The following is a 19841-nucleotide window of genomic DNA, read 5'->3' as shown; positions in this document are numbered from 1 at the left end:
GGGAGATCAGAAATCTATAGTTGGTTGGGATCATTTCAGGAGTAAGGAACCATTTCCTTAAGCTATTTCTTCATGGATTCATGTATGGTGATTGATATGAGATCTAATTCAAGATAGAAGCTTGGATCTGAGGATGCTACTTCAGATCTAAGCTTGTGATGGTCCTATATGTCATAAAGTTCCTGTTTAAGAGTTATTGGTGAAACCCTTTTGTCCTTAGCCTTAGCCCTAGAGTGTTTTGAGCTTATATCTCCTTGGTTTCACGTAAAGTTTGCAACTTTATGTGAGGGCTAGGCTGTAGAAAAGTGGATCTATAGATTTGAGTCCCTGCATGGCTTGAAAAGCCTCTGTATGGAATAAGAACTGATGAGACTCAGCAAGTTCCATGGGTGAACTCGGCGAGTTGGATAAAGGTGGGCATGGACTCAGCTAGTTGGAAGAACAGCTCGGTGAGTCTATTGAAGATTGCCTTGGACTCGATGAGTCTGTTCTTGGACTCGGCGAGTCTGGTCGTGGAGTCCTAACCTTTTCTGGTTGAACAGTGAATCGGTGATTCGAGGGATGACTTGGTGAGTTGAGCGAGAAGGGACTCAGAATTGTGGGACTTGGCGAGTAGGGTCACATAGGAAGGTGGACTTTGACTGAGGACTTTGACTTTGACCAAGAGTTGAGCAGTTGAGTTCCAATGTCGGTTGATTAGTGATGAATTACTATATGATTATATGTTTATGTGCACATGGTTGGTTGACCGGGGTTGGGTTGAGGCGGCTCCTAATTTGTGTTGTAGGCCAACATACCCAGGGCGGACCGGATATCCCGAAGGCCCAGCGAACGGTCTGGATAGGCTATAGGCCCCACGAGGGCGGACCAGACGTGCCGAGGCTCGGAGAGTGGACCAGACCGACTGAAGGCCTGGTGCGGGGGGACCAGTCATACTGTAGACTAAGAGAGTGGACCAGGTGGGTTGAAGGCCCAGTACGAGCAGACCAACCACACTGCAGACTCAATGTATATGGCTAGACTCGGAGGGTGGACCAGGTGGACTGAAGGCTTGGTGCGACGTATCAGTCACGCTGTAGACCCGAAGTGCATGGCTGTTCTGTTTATGATATGATATGTTATGTGTATGGTATATGTGGTTGGTATTTTGGGGGTAACTCACTAAGTTTTCGAGCTTACAGTTTTCAGTGTATTGTTCCAGGTACTTCAGGAGATCGTGGCAAGGCGAAGGCGTGATCGTACTGCTCCTCATGTTTTATGTATTTATGATGTGGTTCTGGGAAATACTCTAATAATAAATGAATTGAAAACCTTTTTGTAATGAGTTAATGAATATGGGTTGTTTTTGAAAAGTTTAAATTGGTTGAAATTTTTTGGATGTTACAAGTCTTTTCTGACCGTGAAAATATGGATGTCATAGTACAAGTATGAATTTTCTTCAAACCTGAAATAAGAACAATGGTTTCATTCACTACCCTTTATAACGCACAAAACCAAAAGAAAGAGCGTGATCAACCAACCATCCATTTGTATATAGGTGTGTGAGGAAGATCCAGATGTAACAAGTGTTAAAAATTTGGGGTATAATAGCACTTGGAATAATGAGAATCGTGATTGTCACTTTCAAATTGAAGTGTTTAGTTGATTCTCCCTAATATTTAATTGGATAAGACTCAAAAGAGAAAAATAGAACAGAGAAGTGGATTGTTATGAAATTCATAATTACCAATATTATGACCAAAATTGGTTATATATCATCTTTGTAATACCCCGTTTATTTAAATAAATTAGTAAAATGTGAGTCCCGAACTAATTTGTGAAGAATTTTAGAAGTCGGGGGTTAAAGGAGTAAGTTTGGGATTAAATTGATTAGAATTTCGGTGGTCAGGGTGCGTTTGGTAATTTATGGACTTAAATTGAAAAGATTTGAAGGCTAAAGGGTTTATTGGTAATTTAGGGATCTATTATGAAAAAAAAATTATGGGATCAGGGCTTAAAATGTAAGTTTTCGATTCAGTTAGTAAAGATTTCTGAAGGCAGGGTTAAAAGTGTAACATATGAACTTATTTTGAAAGAAAAGAAGGAAGGAGGGATCGAATCCTGTCAATATGGGAAACTTATTTATGGGATTAGGGTATATAAGACCCTTCACCCAGTGACTCTAACCCTAGCTCATGAAGGCATCCGCCATCATCGGATATCCTCTAGCAGCCACCCTTGCCTCACCTCACCTCCCTTCTAGTCGTCGTAATCTCCTAGCCGCCATGAAGACAGAAACCGATGAAGCTAAATCGTTGGACGCAGCGTGTAGAGGAGTAAGAACCATGATGGCCGGTCGAATAAGCATCGTGGAGGCGCTGCTTCCGTTCTCGTTGAAGACCACCCCATCATTGGACGTTCTCCTGTTGCGTCTGACACTCTTTCCCGGTCATTGGCGTCACCGCTGTGGACGCTAATCTCGCTGCTGCTGTTGTCACCATTTCCCTTAGCCACAACTAAAGACGAAGGCTTCCGCGCCATGGCTGTAGATGACCAGAAGAGACCCTTAGTGGTCGTCGTTGCTGCCCTTTTCTTCTCTGTTTCTTCCGATGACTGCCTCATCGTACCTCTATTGCCGCTGCCGGCTCGTTTTTTCGGTCCTTTCTTCACGCCGCCATCACAGTTCATCCTTTAAGACCGAAGCCCTAGTGTGGGTATATTTCTATTGTTAGTGGTTGTTGGTTGTAGTGTCATTTGGCCAGAATTCACAAGAATCGCCACCACCACCACCACCGTGAGGTGGTGGCTGCCGCCTTGTACCGCCGCCGACCACCACTAGCGTGGCTGTGTGTGTCTGTTAGTGTAGTGTGTGTTTTTATTTGAGATTTTATTGTAAATTGTAAAATTAGAATAATGAAAGAAAAAAAATCAAACCAACACCATAGGGTGGTGGTTGCCGCCTTCTGCCACCACTGGTCGCCGTGTAGGGTGGTGGTGTGCCTTGTTGGATAGTGACTAGTTTGGGATGTTTGGACAAGGGACTAAAACCCTAATGGGCCAAATAAAGCTTAATGGACCTAAAAGCCCAAGCATGTGACTAATGGGCTTAGTGAAACCATAAAAGGCCTAGTAGAATCATAATGGGCCCAATGAACCCTAATTGGTCAAAGGACCTAGCTAATGGGCTTAATGGGCTAATGTGGGTTGGAAAAACCCTAACGCCAACAGAACCCTAATTTGGGGAATTAACCGAGACACGCGAAAATTATTTAATAACTTGAGATATTAAATAATAATCATTGGCAAAGATTAACCTAAGCGATATTGGACTTAATGGATTAAGTCCTTAGAGGATTAAGTCCTTAATGGGTTAAGTAGGAAACTTAACCATAATCATCATTTTATGTGAAACCCTAGTTTCACTTGGGCCTTTCGATTGGGCTTTGGTAATTGGTTTATTAATGTGCCATCCAAGAATAATCAAATGGACTAGAGTAATTAGTTGGGCTTTAGGGTAAGGCCCATATGAAGGATTGGGCCCAATTGGGAAAATTGGGCCATAGTTTGGGCCTGGATGGTTGCATGATATTGGGCCCTTAGAATGAGACATGTTGGACTGGACTGAACAATTGGGCCTTAAGGGAAGTCCAGGTAGAGGTTTGGGCCTAATTTGGAAAATTGGGCCATAGTTGGGCCTTGGTCCATTATTAGAGTTTTGGGCCTTTGGATTGGGGCTTGGGTTTGAGTCAAGCTAAGTTACGGGGTAAAGTAGTCTTTTACCCCAAGCATGGATTTATGAATATGTGTTAGAACCCAATTATTAATTGGGTGTTATTTTGATATTGACAGATCGGGAATCTGTCATCCAGCAGCTATGGTTTTGTTAACAGGACTTCAGCTGTGTGAGGTGAGTCCTCTTCTAGTAGGAACGGGTCTAAGGCCACAATGCCGACCCGTTTAGATGTTAGTAGTACCGGGCGGGGCCCGATGCAGTGGTTTAGCTTACATGTTATATGTTATGTTTTCTGGAATTCGGTCTGATGTCGGGCCATTTCGAGAAGTAGTTATGTCTGCTTGATGTCTTTGTGATTCATGCATGTTTTGTTATGTGTAGTATGCCGGGCAAGCCCGATACAGTATATGTGATTATGTTATATGTTATGCTATGTTCAGTTTATTCCGGACTTCGGTCTGATGCTGGGTGGGGCCCGATGTAGTGGGCGGGGCCCAAGTTATTCCAGACTTCGATCTGAGGCCGGGCGGGGCCCAAGTTATTCCGGACTTCGGTCTGATGCCGAGCGGGGCCCGATGTAGTGGGCGGGGACCAAGATATTCCAGACATCGGTCTGATGTCGGGCGGGGCCCAGTATATGCATATGTGGCAGTGGGCGGGGTCCAGTATATGCATCTGTGATTATGTGTATGGTATGTGGTAGCTTGGGGGGTCTCACTAAGCTTCGTGCTTACAATTTTCAGTTTTGGTTTCAGGTACCCAGTTTTCAAAAGAGGAGCTCGAGAAGATTGCAGTGCACACGCCATTTGTTCAGCCTGGGATGTTTATACTCTGCTTTTACATTAGTTGTTTTTGAAACAATATTTTGTATGAGATTTTGAGATACATAACACTTAGTTTTCTTATTGATTATGGATGATTATAGTTTTTATATTCCTTTCAAAACGAAATTTTTGACTTGTATTTTTGGGATGTTACAATCTTTGTCTAAAAACTATCACAAAACAATTTCCTATCTCAAAACTGTCCAAAACCATCTCCAATAGTCATAAACCGTCACAAAAACGAGCAATTTAATAAGAGTCAAAACAAAGTAAAAAACTGGGTTCATTTTCAATAATTTGGATTTCGACCCCTTGGCTCTGCTCCTAGGGGTGCTGCCCCCGGACCCTTACTCATTTAGGGGCTTCGCCCCTAAATGATTGTCTACTTTGAATCTTGAATAAACTTAAACAAGTGTGCACTCCGCCCCTTTCTTACTCGTTTAATATTCATAAAGATTGATTTTGATCAACAAGTCAACCCATTACACTTAAATACAATTATTGAAATAATTCACTAACAAAAAGAAGATAGACAAGTGAGTGATTGACTTCTTATTTTACAATGATAGCAAAAGCAAAGTAGAATACCCATTAGATTTATTTAATGTGAAGATGGACCCTTCTGGTTGGGTAAGTTGTTAATGTTGGACTGATGGAGTCGTGGAATCATAGAGATGATAGAAGATGAAGAAACATGAGTTTAACCTCACTATCATCAATTTATGTTCAATACCTTAGAAGAAAATCGATGGGAGAAAGAACAAAGGTGAACATAGTATTGGTTGGAGGTTTTTTTTTTTTTTTTTCATCCATTTCAAAAGAGGTACCTTCAATTTGGCCAAAGTGATCATTTAGACCGGCAAAATCAACTTTATATCCTCATAAAACAACAAAATAACTTTAATAAATCGACAACTTTTCAAATATTATAGGGTTTTTGTTTCATTTTCTTTTTGAAAAATATTGGATTTCTTTTAAACCTTTTATGTGACAAGGATTATTCCAAAAACATTCCGGAGCAATGTAATGATTATATGACCATCATGTTTAAATAGTCAAAAGAATGATTATAGGCTATACTTATTTTTGGTTCTTTGTGTGATTATGTGAAGGAAAATTTGTCATATTTGAAACGGTTTGACCTACCTTTACCTGTTCTATTCTTCTAGCACAGTCCGGTGACGTAAGAGGTGAGATCACTATGTATGGTGTGGAAGCCATGAGAACCATCTTCAATCTTCTTTCAAATACGACCTTTTTATATTCCCAACTCTATAAATGCGCACTACTACCACCACCACCTCAACTCACAGATCACTCCTTCCTCAACACAGACATACACGTACACATACACATACAAGCCTATCGTTCCACTGTTTTCTTTTCTTTTAGTTCTTGAAATGGCGGGTTCGGAGGTTGTGCTGTTAGACACCTGGGTTAGCGTGTTTGGTATGCGGGTCAGAATTGCTTTTATGGAAAAGGGTGTCCACTATGAGCGCAGAGAAGAAGACTTGATCAACAAAAGCCCATTGCTCCTTCAGATGAACCCGGTTCACAAGAAAATCCCTGTTCTCATCCACCATGGAAAACCCATCTGTGAATCCAACATCATTGTTCAGTACATCGATGAGACCTGGCAGAACAAGTCTCCACCATTGTTGCCCTCTGATCCTTATCTCAGAGCTCAGGCTAGGTTCTGGGCTGACTACATCGATAAGAAGGTACCTTTTGATCATGCCTCTACCTAAACATCTCCAATTTTCTTTTCTTTCTGAAATTCTGATACGTACATAGATTTTGTTTTGAACTAAAAAACCTAGATATATGATGCTGGGAGGAAGATATGGAGTACAAAATTAGGAGAAGAGCAAGAAAAAGCAAAGAAGGAATTCATAGATTGCATGAAGGTGTTGGAAGGGGAGCTTGGGGAGAAGCCATATTTTATGGGGGAGAGCTTCGGGTATGTGGATATTGCACTGGTGCCTTTCTACTGTTGGTTTTATGCTTGGGAGAAGTTTGGGAATATAAGTATAGAGAAAGAGTGTCCAAAGCTGGTTGCATGGGCTAAAAGGTGCATGGAAAGAGAGAGTGTTTCCAAGACTCTTCCTGATCCTCACAAGGTTTACGAGTTTGGCTTGGAGTTGCAGAAAAAACTTGGAATTAATTAATTAATACACTTAGTTGTGTTGTTTCGATTAGTTACAAGTAATTTGGGATATGGTATGATGATTATGTAATTTTCATTGGAGTATTGATGGAGTGCGCGAAATAAATCTTTACCAAAATAAATAAGAATAATTTGACATTTTTCATCTTCTTTGCCGCATGATATTTTGTTATTTTTTTTTTTTTTTATTTTCTTAATTCAAAAGTTGAGTAATTCTCTAATTTGTAAATGAAATGTATTCTGATTCAAATAAAGATTAGCATAATTATCAAACAAAATTATCATTCACCCATTTTTTCATCTAATTTTGGTTTCATATATTATTTTGATTGGATTGATTCACAACTAATATTGTATAAGATTTCATAAGAATTTCAAATCAATGAATTCAAAATACTGTGATATTGATTTAATGATATCATTTCCAGAATTGTTTTTGCAAATTATATATAAATACAATCCCATTCGGTTGTTATCATATTTTCTTGAAAGCTGTAATTTGCATCATCACTGTCGAATATGATACCATCTTCATAAAGTTAGAAAAAAAACATTTGCTTTAATGATTGATTTTTTACTTTAACCCATCTGATTATATTTTAAACAAAATTGCAAAAATGGTCTTTATGATATGTAATTTTTTGTGGTTTCAATTCAAACTTGATTTTTTTTGGATTCATTGCCTTTTTGACCTAGTTTCTATGTAAAACTGGTCCCCGACTTAACTTCTGTTAAGTTTAATGTTTTAAAACCTAGGTTTTTAGTTGACCTGGTGTGATGACCAGTTTACGGATTAACCGGTTGAACCGCCGGGTCAACCCGGTTTATGGTCTTTTTCTACTTTTATATATTTTTTACTTTCATGCATAATGCATAACCGTATAAAACCAATAATTTGATGTCTACAAAGTTTAAACATTAAAAAATATTGAAGAAACCACAAACGGCTCGTTGTTTTGGCGTTCGCTACTTGTATCAAACTATCCAAACCCTATTAAAACGGGTCAACTCGGTTTTAACCGGTTCGACATAAGTGGTCGAACCGTGGTTTAAGGGAAACCTAGCCGGTTCGATCCGGTTTGTATTTTTACAAAAAACCGATCTCAATTGACCCGCCTTCTATCCCGGATCATGGTCCACCCGGTTGAACCGGCCGGGTCGACCCAGATTTTAAAACATTGGTTAAATTGTTGCTGTTAACTCCCTCATGTACCTTCCATATGAGGGTATATTTGTCTTTTCATTTATAAGGGATCACGTTTGCACAAAAAAAAATATATCTGATTTTTTTTTATATAATACCTATTTATTTATTTTAATAATTAAAAAATAAGAAGGTCTCTCTTATATCAGCAACCACCACCACCATGTTCCTCACTCTTTGTTCGGAGCTAGCCAAACACCCTCAGATGTGCTGTTGTTACTGCTTGCGTGGCTCCATCAAACCAGCTCCCTCCAACTACCTATCATCGTTCACTGCCCCTCCCTTTGAGTTCATGTCGGAAAAAAACAAACGAGCAAGGAAGTGGAACTGCCATTGCACGCCGCCACCATCCGCTGCCACCGTGAGGACTCCGATCACCACCACTTACTGTCTCCTTTCGCTGATCACCGTCGGATGAAAAGAAAGGCGAGGCAATAAAGCAACCACCGCAACTCTGCCACTGCTGCTACAATCCCCATCTGCGTAGCACTTCCTCACACCACTTCTTGATACCCATCGACCACCACTTTAATAATACAACAGGTAACGATGACCACCGCTCTTATTTTGGTATATATGTGTCGAGATTTAAGGCCGATTCACCGAAACTAATAGACCCATCCGTCTATCTTCTCCTCCACCTCTTAATTTGACCACCGACTGCCTGTATGGTTGTATCTATCTCACAAACGTTTTTAAATCAAGAACCAAGGCATAGATTTCTTCTCTGTGGAGAGTTAAGACCACTATCTCTATTGAAATCATTAACTCTTCTCCTACAATGTCTCGTTGTCCATCATCAGAACATCACCGTAATCCTTTTCAATATGCAATTCGAGAAGATAAGGAAGAAGGGGTTGCGATTTGAATTTGTAGAGATGAGAAGAAAGATACATAGGAAAAGTGATTATGATTATCAATTTTTAGTTCAGTGAAATATGCCCACAAAGTGTTTGTTAAAATGTCAATGAGGGACATCGTAGTGTTCATGTCATTGTTGCTTTAATGTTTCAAAAGATTCAAAACATCGAATGAATATATTTTTTTTACTCAAATAGGATTGAGATAAAAGTTTCAAGCATCTCAATCGATGAAGGCTTAGCATATTTCTCTTTTATAAATTATTTCATGTTATTGGCCTTAAGAATGACACATATCTTATTTACCAGAAGATATTCTCCTCAAAACTGTTTAATTCGTTCATACAATAATTAAAGTTTTTGGCATGTCAATCTGGATAAGTTAACCGGATGAATCAAGAATGTTAATTAGTGTGTAAATTTTGGCTGTTTTGCTTATTTCTGAATTCTGAATTTGCTTTTTTAATAGTATAAGTTTTTGCTTAATAAATTATGATTTCTGGATGAATGATGCTTATTATAGGGTTGAATAAGGAAGATGGTTTCTGATTTTCAAGATGAACTTTTCTTTTTTCAACAACCAACAACAAATTAATTTAAGTTGCATTTTAATTTATTTGACATTTTATTCAATTGCCTAAAAATTATATTCATAGAATGATTAAAGAACCTTGAAAACTGAAGTTGGTGTTTAGGATAGTTCACTTATGTACTTGGTAAGTCATATTTGGAGTGTTTTTTACTTTTAGAATGCGTAAACATGCCAATGATTTTTATTTACATGAGTTTTCAACTTAGGTCCGGGGTTGAAAACTATTTTATCGGATATATAAACCTTTTCCTTAAGAAACTTATCATGTTTGATCCGTAATATTTTTAAGATTACTTATTTTATTTTTGAAAGTTTTGTTTTAGTTAGTGCGTAGTTTATCTTCATGTCTTGATTTTCTGATAGTAGCAATTTCACTGCCATTCCCATTCTCACCCAGATGAGAAAAGAGAGAAAGGTTATTTATTTTATTATTATTATTATTATTATTATTATTATTATTATATTGGATTGCATTGGCTATGCTAACAGTTATACGTAATTATTTGTAGGTATCTCGTTATATTTGTTTTAAGGGCTAATAGTATGAGTCTAAAATATCTTTCAACATTAATAGTTAATTAATGGCCACCTTGAATAAAAAACGGTCATGTAGATCATGTCTTTGACTATACGTCTAACTAAAAGTGATTATGTTCGTCTAATTCTTGATTTGATTATTATATTCTCTTCTCCTAACAGGGAAAACATAATGATTTGGTTAAGCTTTGGAACTAGGCTATACTATTTCTATGTTGGGGATTATTATACATACCTCATTTTCAATGACCATACCCGTTTAATCATTATATATTTGGTAGGTAATAAAAATGTAGCATTGCTGTCCGTGTTTTTTTCTCTTTATCATTCATATTTCTTCTTAATTGGGTACTAGTTGTGAGACCCGTATAATATACGGGTTGATTAAAACAAAATGTTAAGTACGAACGATTAAATAGAAATTTTATTTGAATTTTAAATTGAAATAAGTGAAAATTATGAGAAAAAATATGCAAATAATAAATTAATTAAAATTATGAGTTTAGTGTGTACTAAACGGGTTAATTATAACAAAATATTAAACATAAAAGTTTAAACTGTAAATTTATTTGGAATTGAATTTGAAATTTAAAATTTGATAATCATTATGGTATGTTTAATTTATGGAAAGTAAATCAATGATATATTAGAAATGAAAATTAAAGTAATGACAAATGGAAAATAAATATATTTCAAATTATAAGAAAATGACATGCGGCTAATCTTATGAGAGAAGGACATGTGGTAAAATCATTTTCATTTATTAGAGTAGATAGATTCCTATATACATATATCAATTTGTGTATTACCTTAAAATCAATAAAATAATATTATTTTATTACTTAAATGCATCCTATGATTGTTTTTGACTGACGCTCAAGAGTTAAGTCTCATCAAAATCACTTATTTTTATTTTGCTCCTTTTACTTTGAATACAATCTTCAAAATATATACATTAATGTTTATAGTTTATATATATATATATATATATATATATATATATATATATATATATATATATATATATAGAGAGAGAGAGAGAGAGAGAGAGAGAGAGAGATAGCTATGTTCAAATGTTTCTATCAACTACTGTGTGCATGTATGCACCAATGAGAATTAAGAAAATAATAAAACATTAAATAAATTATGTAAGGGTATTATAGTAATATTTTCATATTTAATTAAGGTAATTTATTAACTTCCTAAAACCTAGTTTTCTCCCCTCTTTATCTTCAAACGATCGACCACAAAAATCTGTAGCCTCACCTCAATCGGAAACTTCACTGCTGCTCCTCTACCAGCTGACCATCATCACCTCGAAATCAAAGCTTTCAGTTTCATCTTACATTCCTGCACCACCTCTGTAATTGAAGCGTAGAACTGGGCTCGTGAAATTGAAGCCGAGAACCGAAAAGTCTAAAAGGAACGGGAGAAGCAAAGTAGATGATGCATGAGAGAGAAGCAGTGTCAGAGTTGGTCCCATTCGCCAACGATTATGGCGTTGCAGCCCAAGGGGGAAGGATGCCGATGTTGTGAACCGTAAGCCGATTTCCTCTCCTTCCATCCCTAATTTCAATTTTATCCCTCTGTTGGCAAATTAGGTCATCCCCGAGATCAACTTACTTAAATTGAGTGCACACTTAAACCAACTTGAATCCTCCAACTTCAAAAGGTAACAACCACTCTATTTGTTTCAACATAGGGCTTGTTTTCGTCTTTGCATCCTTTGTCCACTCGATACCTGCACGGTATGGACTCCCACGCTTCCCATCACCGCCAATGTTTCCCGATGACGCCTCCAACTCAGGTAATTGTCTCTATTCTCTCTATCTGGTCTCTATTTATCTTGTTATGATGCGTAACTGAAATTTTTTTGTTGCATTTGTCGATGACTTAATGTAGTGTTGAAAAATCCTTTGAAAGCAACCATTTTTCTTAGGTAAAAAGTTGAATCCATTTGCTAGTCGACAAATAGGAACTCATTTGCATATTTACTCTAATCCTTATTAGTATTTATTTAGATAATTTCTTTTGAATTTTAAATGATGTTATATTCCAACTTGTTTTAGTGGAAAACTTTGAATTCAAAGTAGGGAAAAGTCCCCCTGAAATTTCAAAGTTAGAAAAAACAACAATAATTTTTGTTCTTACTAAATTCGTATGTTTTGTATGCTCATACACCATTCGATGAAATGCCTTAATGAACTCTTCTTTTTTTATTTTTTGAATAAACAAACATATTATATCTATAAGAGTACATAACATGTCATTTCTTGAGATAAATCCCCTATCCTCATATAACCTTCTTCATGTAAATCCTTTATCCCGATATGGTGTTCTTATTAATATGAACAATGATGTTTTTTTTTTTTTTTAATGTCAGTAGTTCTTTTGAATTTGGTACTGTAGAATTTGTTTTGTTGGAAATATCAACAATATCACTTGAAACATGTATTATTATGTGTTTTGAATGTTTACTTTCAAAATAGAATTATCCAACTTGTAAAAAATCTTGTTCACCATTCTTTAAGAACTTGGTTATATTGTTCAAAAAAGAATGTGTCAATTGCACTATTTAAGAATTACTCTAACTGTAGTAGTACATGCCATTAGTCTTTGATGAAAAGGGTTAAGCTGACATTCTGTCAGAATTTGCATGAAATAGGTTAAGCTGGAGATTTTTTTTTCATATTAGAATGCAAACACATGTTCATTCTATGAGAATATAAATATTACATAAAACATATGTTGCTACTAATTCTGACATAATAAATTTATACATGTTTTAGAATGTTTATGCATATAGAAAAAAAACTATGATTTAAGTGTATTATGTAATATATTCTGTTAGAATATATATATATATATATATATATATATATATATATATATATATATATATATATATATATTATGTTAGAATGTCTTTTGAGAATGTTTGTTAACAACAATTATTTTTGTTTAACTGGTAATACTAACGAGTAATATATCTTATTCTTTAAGAATTGCATGGAGAATGAATTCAATATTGATCATACAAGAGAAATATTTAGAATCGATTTCAACAAGTATATATGTGAAGATCAAGTGGATTATATGGACCACTAATGAAGATCAAGTGTATTTGTTCAATAATTGTATATTAAGAATGCTATTTTTTTTAAGAATTTATTCATTTTTGATGATATTCAGTTAGAATATGTATAAATATATTAAAATGTATAAGGATATTAGACTCTAAGAATATGTATGAAGTTGTATTTTTTTTCGGATGTGTATTAAGAATAAAATCATAGACCCAACTTGAATGTATATGAATAATAATCTAGAATTCTTAAATCAGGTTAATTATCAAAAATAGTTGCATTGGAAACATATTCTGCAAGAATAAAATCGCAAATATATTTACTAGTTTATGGTTGGCATTCAGTCATTATGACAGAATAAAATCGGATTTTTAAATTTGAATTAATTTAAAATATTTAGATTTTTAAAAATAAAGGAATTAATTATCCCTAAAAATCTGAAAATTTCCTTTTTTAATATAGGTTAATTGACTAAAATGCCATTATGTTGAAATTTGTGTGATTATATGGTACATGTTACCATATTGTAACATCATAGACCCTCAGACCATGACATTTGATTCTATTCCACTCGCAACCACCCACCTAAACCATCACCCATCACTATCACTATCACCACTACTCGCAACCACCCACCCGCCACCACCGCCCATTACCACACACCATCACCACCACCCCACCTCTACCACCCACATCCATCACCCCCACCCACACCTACAAAAACCACCACCATCCACCAACCACCGTCATCCACCACCACCACCAAACATAGGGATAATACAATTTACCCCAGAAACAATTTTATAAATAATATTAAAAACTGTGATATTAGGTCACATGATTATAATGCATACAAAATTTATAACTGCCATTAACTCTAATTATATGGAGGTTAGTTAAAAAAAAGCATGTAGCTGTTTACCTAAATATACAAAAGTATGAGTAATACATATATTTACAATTGTTAGTTAACTATAAATAATATTTTATTAATATTATCTTACATATAAAAATCAATAAAATTGTAACGCGTGTTCCATGTATCATTTGATTTTTGTAAGTTATTTTAGGGTTTTAAAATGGAACTCGACGAGTTGGGGAGCTCCAACTCGTCGAGTAGAAATCATTTTTTGGACGCGAGACTTAGGATCTACTCGACGAGTAGACGCTGTAAGGAGAAATCCTAATTTTCTGGGATTTGTATAATATTTAAAGAACTTATGGCTCTTTTCAGCCCTTATTATCGTCCTTACAACCTAGAGAAACCCTGGAAATGACTGACCATGAAAAGGACTGGAGGGACTCGACGAGTTGCTTAGCCAACTCGACGATTCGGTCAAGGTTCACCCATTTTCGGGATCTTTAGTGATCTCGGTGAGCTGATTAAGGGTTTCATTCTAGAGATTTTGGTTTAGAGTTTTTGGCCCTTGGACATTGAAGAACTTGACGAGTTGACTCGGAATTTCAGCTTTATGGACTCTGAAGGAACTCGACAAGTTGCTAGATGCACTCGACGAGTTGGGGTTAATATGGACTATTGACCTTGACTTTGACCAAGGTTGACTTTGAGGGTATTTATGGTATTTCGAGATTTTGACAAGTTAATCACATGATGGTTATAGGAAGTTAAGTTCGAGCTATGCGTTGGGACTTATCTGATCTTATCATATAAGTTCAGCATTCTCGAGAGGTGAGTCTCCTCACCATACCAATGGGTCAAAGGCACTAAGGTCAGCCCATTCTTTTGATATGTGGTATGTTAGTTGGTTATATGCTAAGTGGTATGCTAGTTATAAATGTGATACTTACAGGGAAGACCATGGGGGGGGGGGGGTGACACTTGGATGTAAGACCATGTGGGGGAGCCTATGGCTTTTTAGTTAAAGACCATCGGGGGGGGGGGGGGGGGTAGCGCATGCCACTTAGGTGCAAGACCATGTGGGGGAGCCCATGACATCTTGGAGTAAGACCATAGGAGGAGCCAATGTGACATCCCCAAAATCTCGGCTAGAAAAGACTAGTTTCATTTATGCTTTTAAAATAATTTCAGAGTAAATCCATTGATTTAAAAGAGTTGTGGAATTTGTTCCCAAAACAAAATATGATAAAATAAAGTTTACCAAAGCATTTCATCAGAAGATTCATTTTCATTATATAACAATATTCGGGATGTGATGTTCCGATACAGACCAAAAAGCATAAACGACATATTACAAGCCATACAACAGTTATATACATATATAGGCTCATAAACAAAACAACTTGATGATTCATCCATCTTATGCCCTCGTGCCACTTCCTGTAATACAAATAAGACTGAGTGGTTCATGCTTGGGAGCTTGGTGAGCATATAGGGTTTTCAACCCACAATAAATAATTATATTTAATTTCACCAACCAACAATAACTCGATTACCCATTCTCGTTATCCTCACTTTACGCCCCTAAAAAAACATCTATTACAAGTGACCTAATCTAGGATTTTCATCGGGACGAACATTACTGCAAGGGGTTTCCTCAGCAATAGATGTCCTAAAGGCAACCATGAGGGGGATAGAGTACACCGGTGAACACATCGTTCACAACACCTACAGGTTATGAACCTGCTAGCGTTCCACAAGACTATCTAGAAAGAGTCCGTTGTCGTCATCCATACTCCGCTAGATGACTAGGTCAACAACAACAACATCGAGGCCTCTCATCAATTTATCACACATCAACTATCTACCCAAGTTCTACCCAACATTTTGTAGATAACAATATACATATGCATACATATGCAACTTAAAAACTGATAAGATATTCATTTAATACTCATTCCAAATATACAAATTCATTCCAAGTAACAGATAATATATATCTATATACACATAACACGTATTCACTCGGAGATACTTTATATCTATGTGTTAGAAGAAAAGGAATATACACTCACACAAAACATATACTTAATACATTTAAACAATACTTGTATTAAAACCGTGTTTATGAAAGGGACTATAGACTCACTTGATCAGAAGATGATCAGACAACACTACGGCTCTAAGAGTAGTATTCTTTGGTGAAACAGGGATCACTTCACACACCGGACTTCTCACGGGCAGAGCTTCGGCTCGGAAACTCTTTTCTTCTCAGGATCTTCGGGCTTCGGGACTTGCTTCGGGTCTCAGGATGATACCGGGGCTTCGAGGGGTTAAAATAGGGCTCAGAGAGAGTATCGGGAGTGGGAGAGTAAGAGATGAGCAATCAAACTCGGCTGACCCTCGATTTCTATTTATAGGGTGAATTTTCTGAGTTCACCTCGTGAGTTTCTAATATTCACCTCATGAACTGGCTCACCTCGTGAGCTCGATATGTCATTGCGTTCGTCATGGCCACTTGACCTAAAAGATGTCCATCATCTGTTCACCTCGTGAGTTACTAATGCTCACCTCGTGAGTTTCTAATATTCACCTCGTGAGCTCTGACACAATCTCGGGGTTCACGCACCGAACTTCATAAATTCATAACTTTCACATACGAGCTCCGTTTTTGACGTTCTTTATATCCACACATAGGTGAAATTATGCTCTACAACTTTTGTTTAGACTCCGTTGGCTAATATTGATTTATTTTTATTATATTATTATTAGTAGGCCAGGCCAGGAAAACTCCGTTATAAATTCATAACTTCTTCATCCGACGTCTGTTTTCGTCTGTCTTTTTACCGTTGCACTAACATTGATGAGATCTTTGATTCTCGTTTAGATTGTTTCGGCTAAAAACCGCTCGATCTCAAATTGAGTCAGATTTGGGCATTCTTTTTACTCATACGAAACTTTGGAAAATCATAATTTACTCATACGAAGTCAGATTTGAGTATTCTTTTTATGCACGCTCTCGGTTTAATGAACTCTACAACATTCTTTTAGATTACTAGGGCTAAATATCGTTATATATTAAATTCGCATTTTACGTCATTCAGCGTTGTGCTGGTTCTGTCGCGAAACTTCGATATGTCATAACTTCTTTGCTATAACTCGGATTTCGGCATTCTTTATATATTCGGAAACCTTGTCACAACCACTATGTCTTCATGTATAGATATCAGGCTTATCTAACATTGCAGCTTGATGCTTATTTTTATCCTTAATTTATTTAAGTCATACAATTAAGCACAAAACACATAATACTCAAATAATACATCTTTATTATTTCAAGACGGGTTACAAATGTTAACCTAGACTATTACATCAACATTAATGACATGCCCAGAAACACAGATGTTACAGCCAACGACATCTTTATATGTTTGTATGCATGGCTTATGTGGTTTATGTAGCTTTTATAGCTAATATGTATTATATGAATATATGGATTGTAAGGGGTATGCTCTGGGGAACTCACTAAGCATTAGCTTACAGTATATTGATTTATTTCAGGTACTTCTGAGCCTAAGAACAAGAACAAGACTTGATGGAGCGGAATGCACTCTCTCAGACGCTTTTATGGGACACTTTAATATTTGAAATAAAAATGTTGATATTATGAATTTGAAAAAAATTGTTCTAGAGATTTTCTGGTTTATTGGTAATGTTTTGATTATTTTAAAATTAAAATTTTCTTTTAAAAATTTGGATCGTGACAAAAATAAAATATCTTAATTTAATAACTTATATATATATATATATATATATATATATATATATATATATATATATATATATATATATATATATATCATACTTTATAGAATTAAATATATAAAAACTATTTTACTAAATAGATTTATAAATAATAATGTATCTTTAAAGAAAAAAATATAAATAAGTTATCTATAATTAAACCAAATAAAAAAAATATTTTAATAAATAGGTTTATAAGCATTAACTAATTATATATATTAAAAAAACTATTAATAATAACTATGTAATCATAATTTAATTATTAAAATAATTAAAAGTTGTAATGATTAGTAAAAAAAGTAATACGATTAGTACAAACAATGATTGAAAAAGTGATTAGAGGGTAAAGATAAGTGGAGATGAGATAAGAATAAATGAAACCTTCTATGTTATATATAAGGTGATGCTAATAAGAGACCTCTTAAGCATCCCATTGATCACTTTAATAAAAAGTCAAATTATAATTAACTACTTATAATCAACTTTTTTGAGAAACAATGACATATCAACCTATAAAATATCCCCAATTTTAATTAGGGTGTCTATATGGTAAAATGAATTATCATTTTAGCCAACTCCTATATATAAGAGGATGGCTAAAAAGACATTCTTATGGCTAAATAGATAATCCAATCATTATTTTTGACCATCTTTAGCAAACATCATCGGTAGTCTTGTCACACAAACATGGAAGTCGATGCTTCTTTGATGTTATTGAGGATCCGATATATGATTTTTCAGAAGAATCAACTTCAATATCATCAAAAGACACCTAATTGTAAACATACCAAAAAAACAATAAGAATGATGAGAAATAAACTTATTGTAACATAATACCTCACAATAAAAGTTAGGGGTAAAATTATTCCCATATCGTTAGAAAAATAGAAAACTTAAAAAATATGTTGTAACTTACTTGAATCTCTTCACCATCTTTTAAAGTAGAGATAGAGATAGGCATGTCACAAATATGAGCTTTAATATTATTATGACTAACCTAAGTGTAAATAACGATCACAGTAATAAGAAACATACCAAAAAACATAATCTAACTTTATATAAATAATATAAAGTAACCAATACCATCTCATTTCCGTCTTCTTCTGCATCATTGACATCAGATATACATTTTTAAAGACCATTATTTGTTTTAGTATCACAAGCATCCTATGTATATTAAGACAAATCAACGTTAATGCATATAAACTATATCTTTTACATAACATACTACAATATGAAATAATAATTACCATTGTTGAGATTGTTACTGGTATCAAATCAATACATGGTCCCCATAATATTTGGTTTAAGAGAACATGACATGTGGCCGAAATAATTTTCATTTATTAGCCTATTAGGTTAGATTTTTTTTTTTTAAAAAAAACTTTCAGACCTAGTTAATATCAATCTAAAATTATCAAAATGATAGCCAATTAATACAAATAAAATCCTAAAATATAAATGAAATCAAATCCTAAAATATATATCAAAAATTGAAAAAACGTTTATGTGTAGTTATAAATGGTCAAACACGTTTTCAAAACCAAACTCGTGTTTATATATAAACATGTCTATGTTCAATTATATGCAATTTTGAAAATAAGTTATTTTATATGGTTAGTCCTGAACGTAAATTTAATGTTCATAAATGAATATATATGTTTGTATGGTGTTGAATATATATTTGTGTTCAAAATGTAACATATACATATGTTCGGTCCTAATCATATATAAGATAAAATGTAAACACGTTGATAATCATATGAATATTTTCATTTTGAACATGATAGTATACACATATTCATATTTGCACATATGTATGAACATTAGATCATATGTGCTCATATATGAACCTAAATAAAGAAGCACAACACACAATTAAAATAAAATGCAATGGACAATAAAGCACACATATTAAGGTAATTAGGTGTGAGTATTACATGAGTTTATTTTAAAAAAAATTAAATATGAGATTCTAGCAATTTGCAATTTTAAATTTATAAGAAAAATGAGAAATATTTTAAATTATTAAAATTAATGAGGCTTTAATGTATTGAATACATTATATATATAAACTCTTTCTAATAAATACCTTACATATATATTACCTTATAATAAAATGATAAGTATAAAATAGAAATTTTAAAATTTTAGAAAATATCATGTGTCTAAATGAATGAGAAGATGATATATGAC

At 34.8% G+C, this 19841-nt stretch overlaps 1 protein-coding gene across 1 annotated transcript; it reads left to right on the top strand.

The window, feature by feature from the left end:
• The first annotated feature begins 5827 nt into the window (after positions 1–5827).
• LOC145004609 (putative glutathione S-transferase parC) lies at positions 5828–6848 on the top strand. The gene is made up of 2 exons (XM_078963564.1): positions 5828–6257; positions 6357–6848. Exons 1-2 carry the CDS (start codon positions 5937–5939, stop codon positions 6702–6704), a joined length of 669 nt encoding a protein of 222 aa, XP_078819690.1. The 5' UTR covers positions 5828–5936; the 3' UTR covers positions 6705–6848.
• Positions 6849–19841: the final 12993 nt, after the last annotated feature.

The sequence above is a fragment of the Lactuca saligna genome, chromosome 7 (genome assembly GCF_052625555.1).
Source record: "Lactuca saligna cultivar CGN05327 chromosome 7, ASM5262555v1, whole genome shotgun sequence".
Taxonomy (NCBI): Eukaryota; Viridiplantae; Streptophyta; class Magnoliopsida; order Asterales; family Asteraceae; genus Lactuca; species Lactuca saligna.
This window is presented reverse-complemented; position numbering and strand designations above follow the sequence as displayed.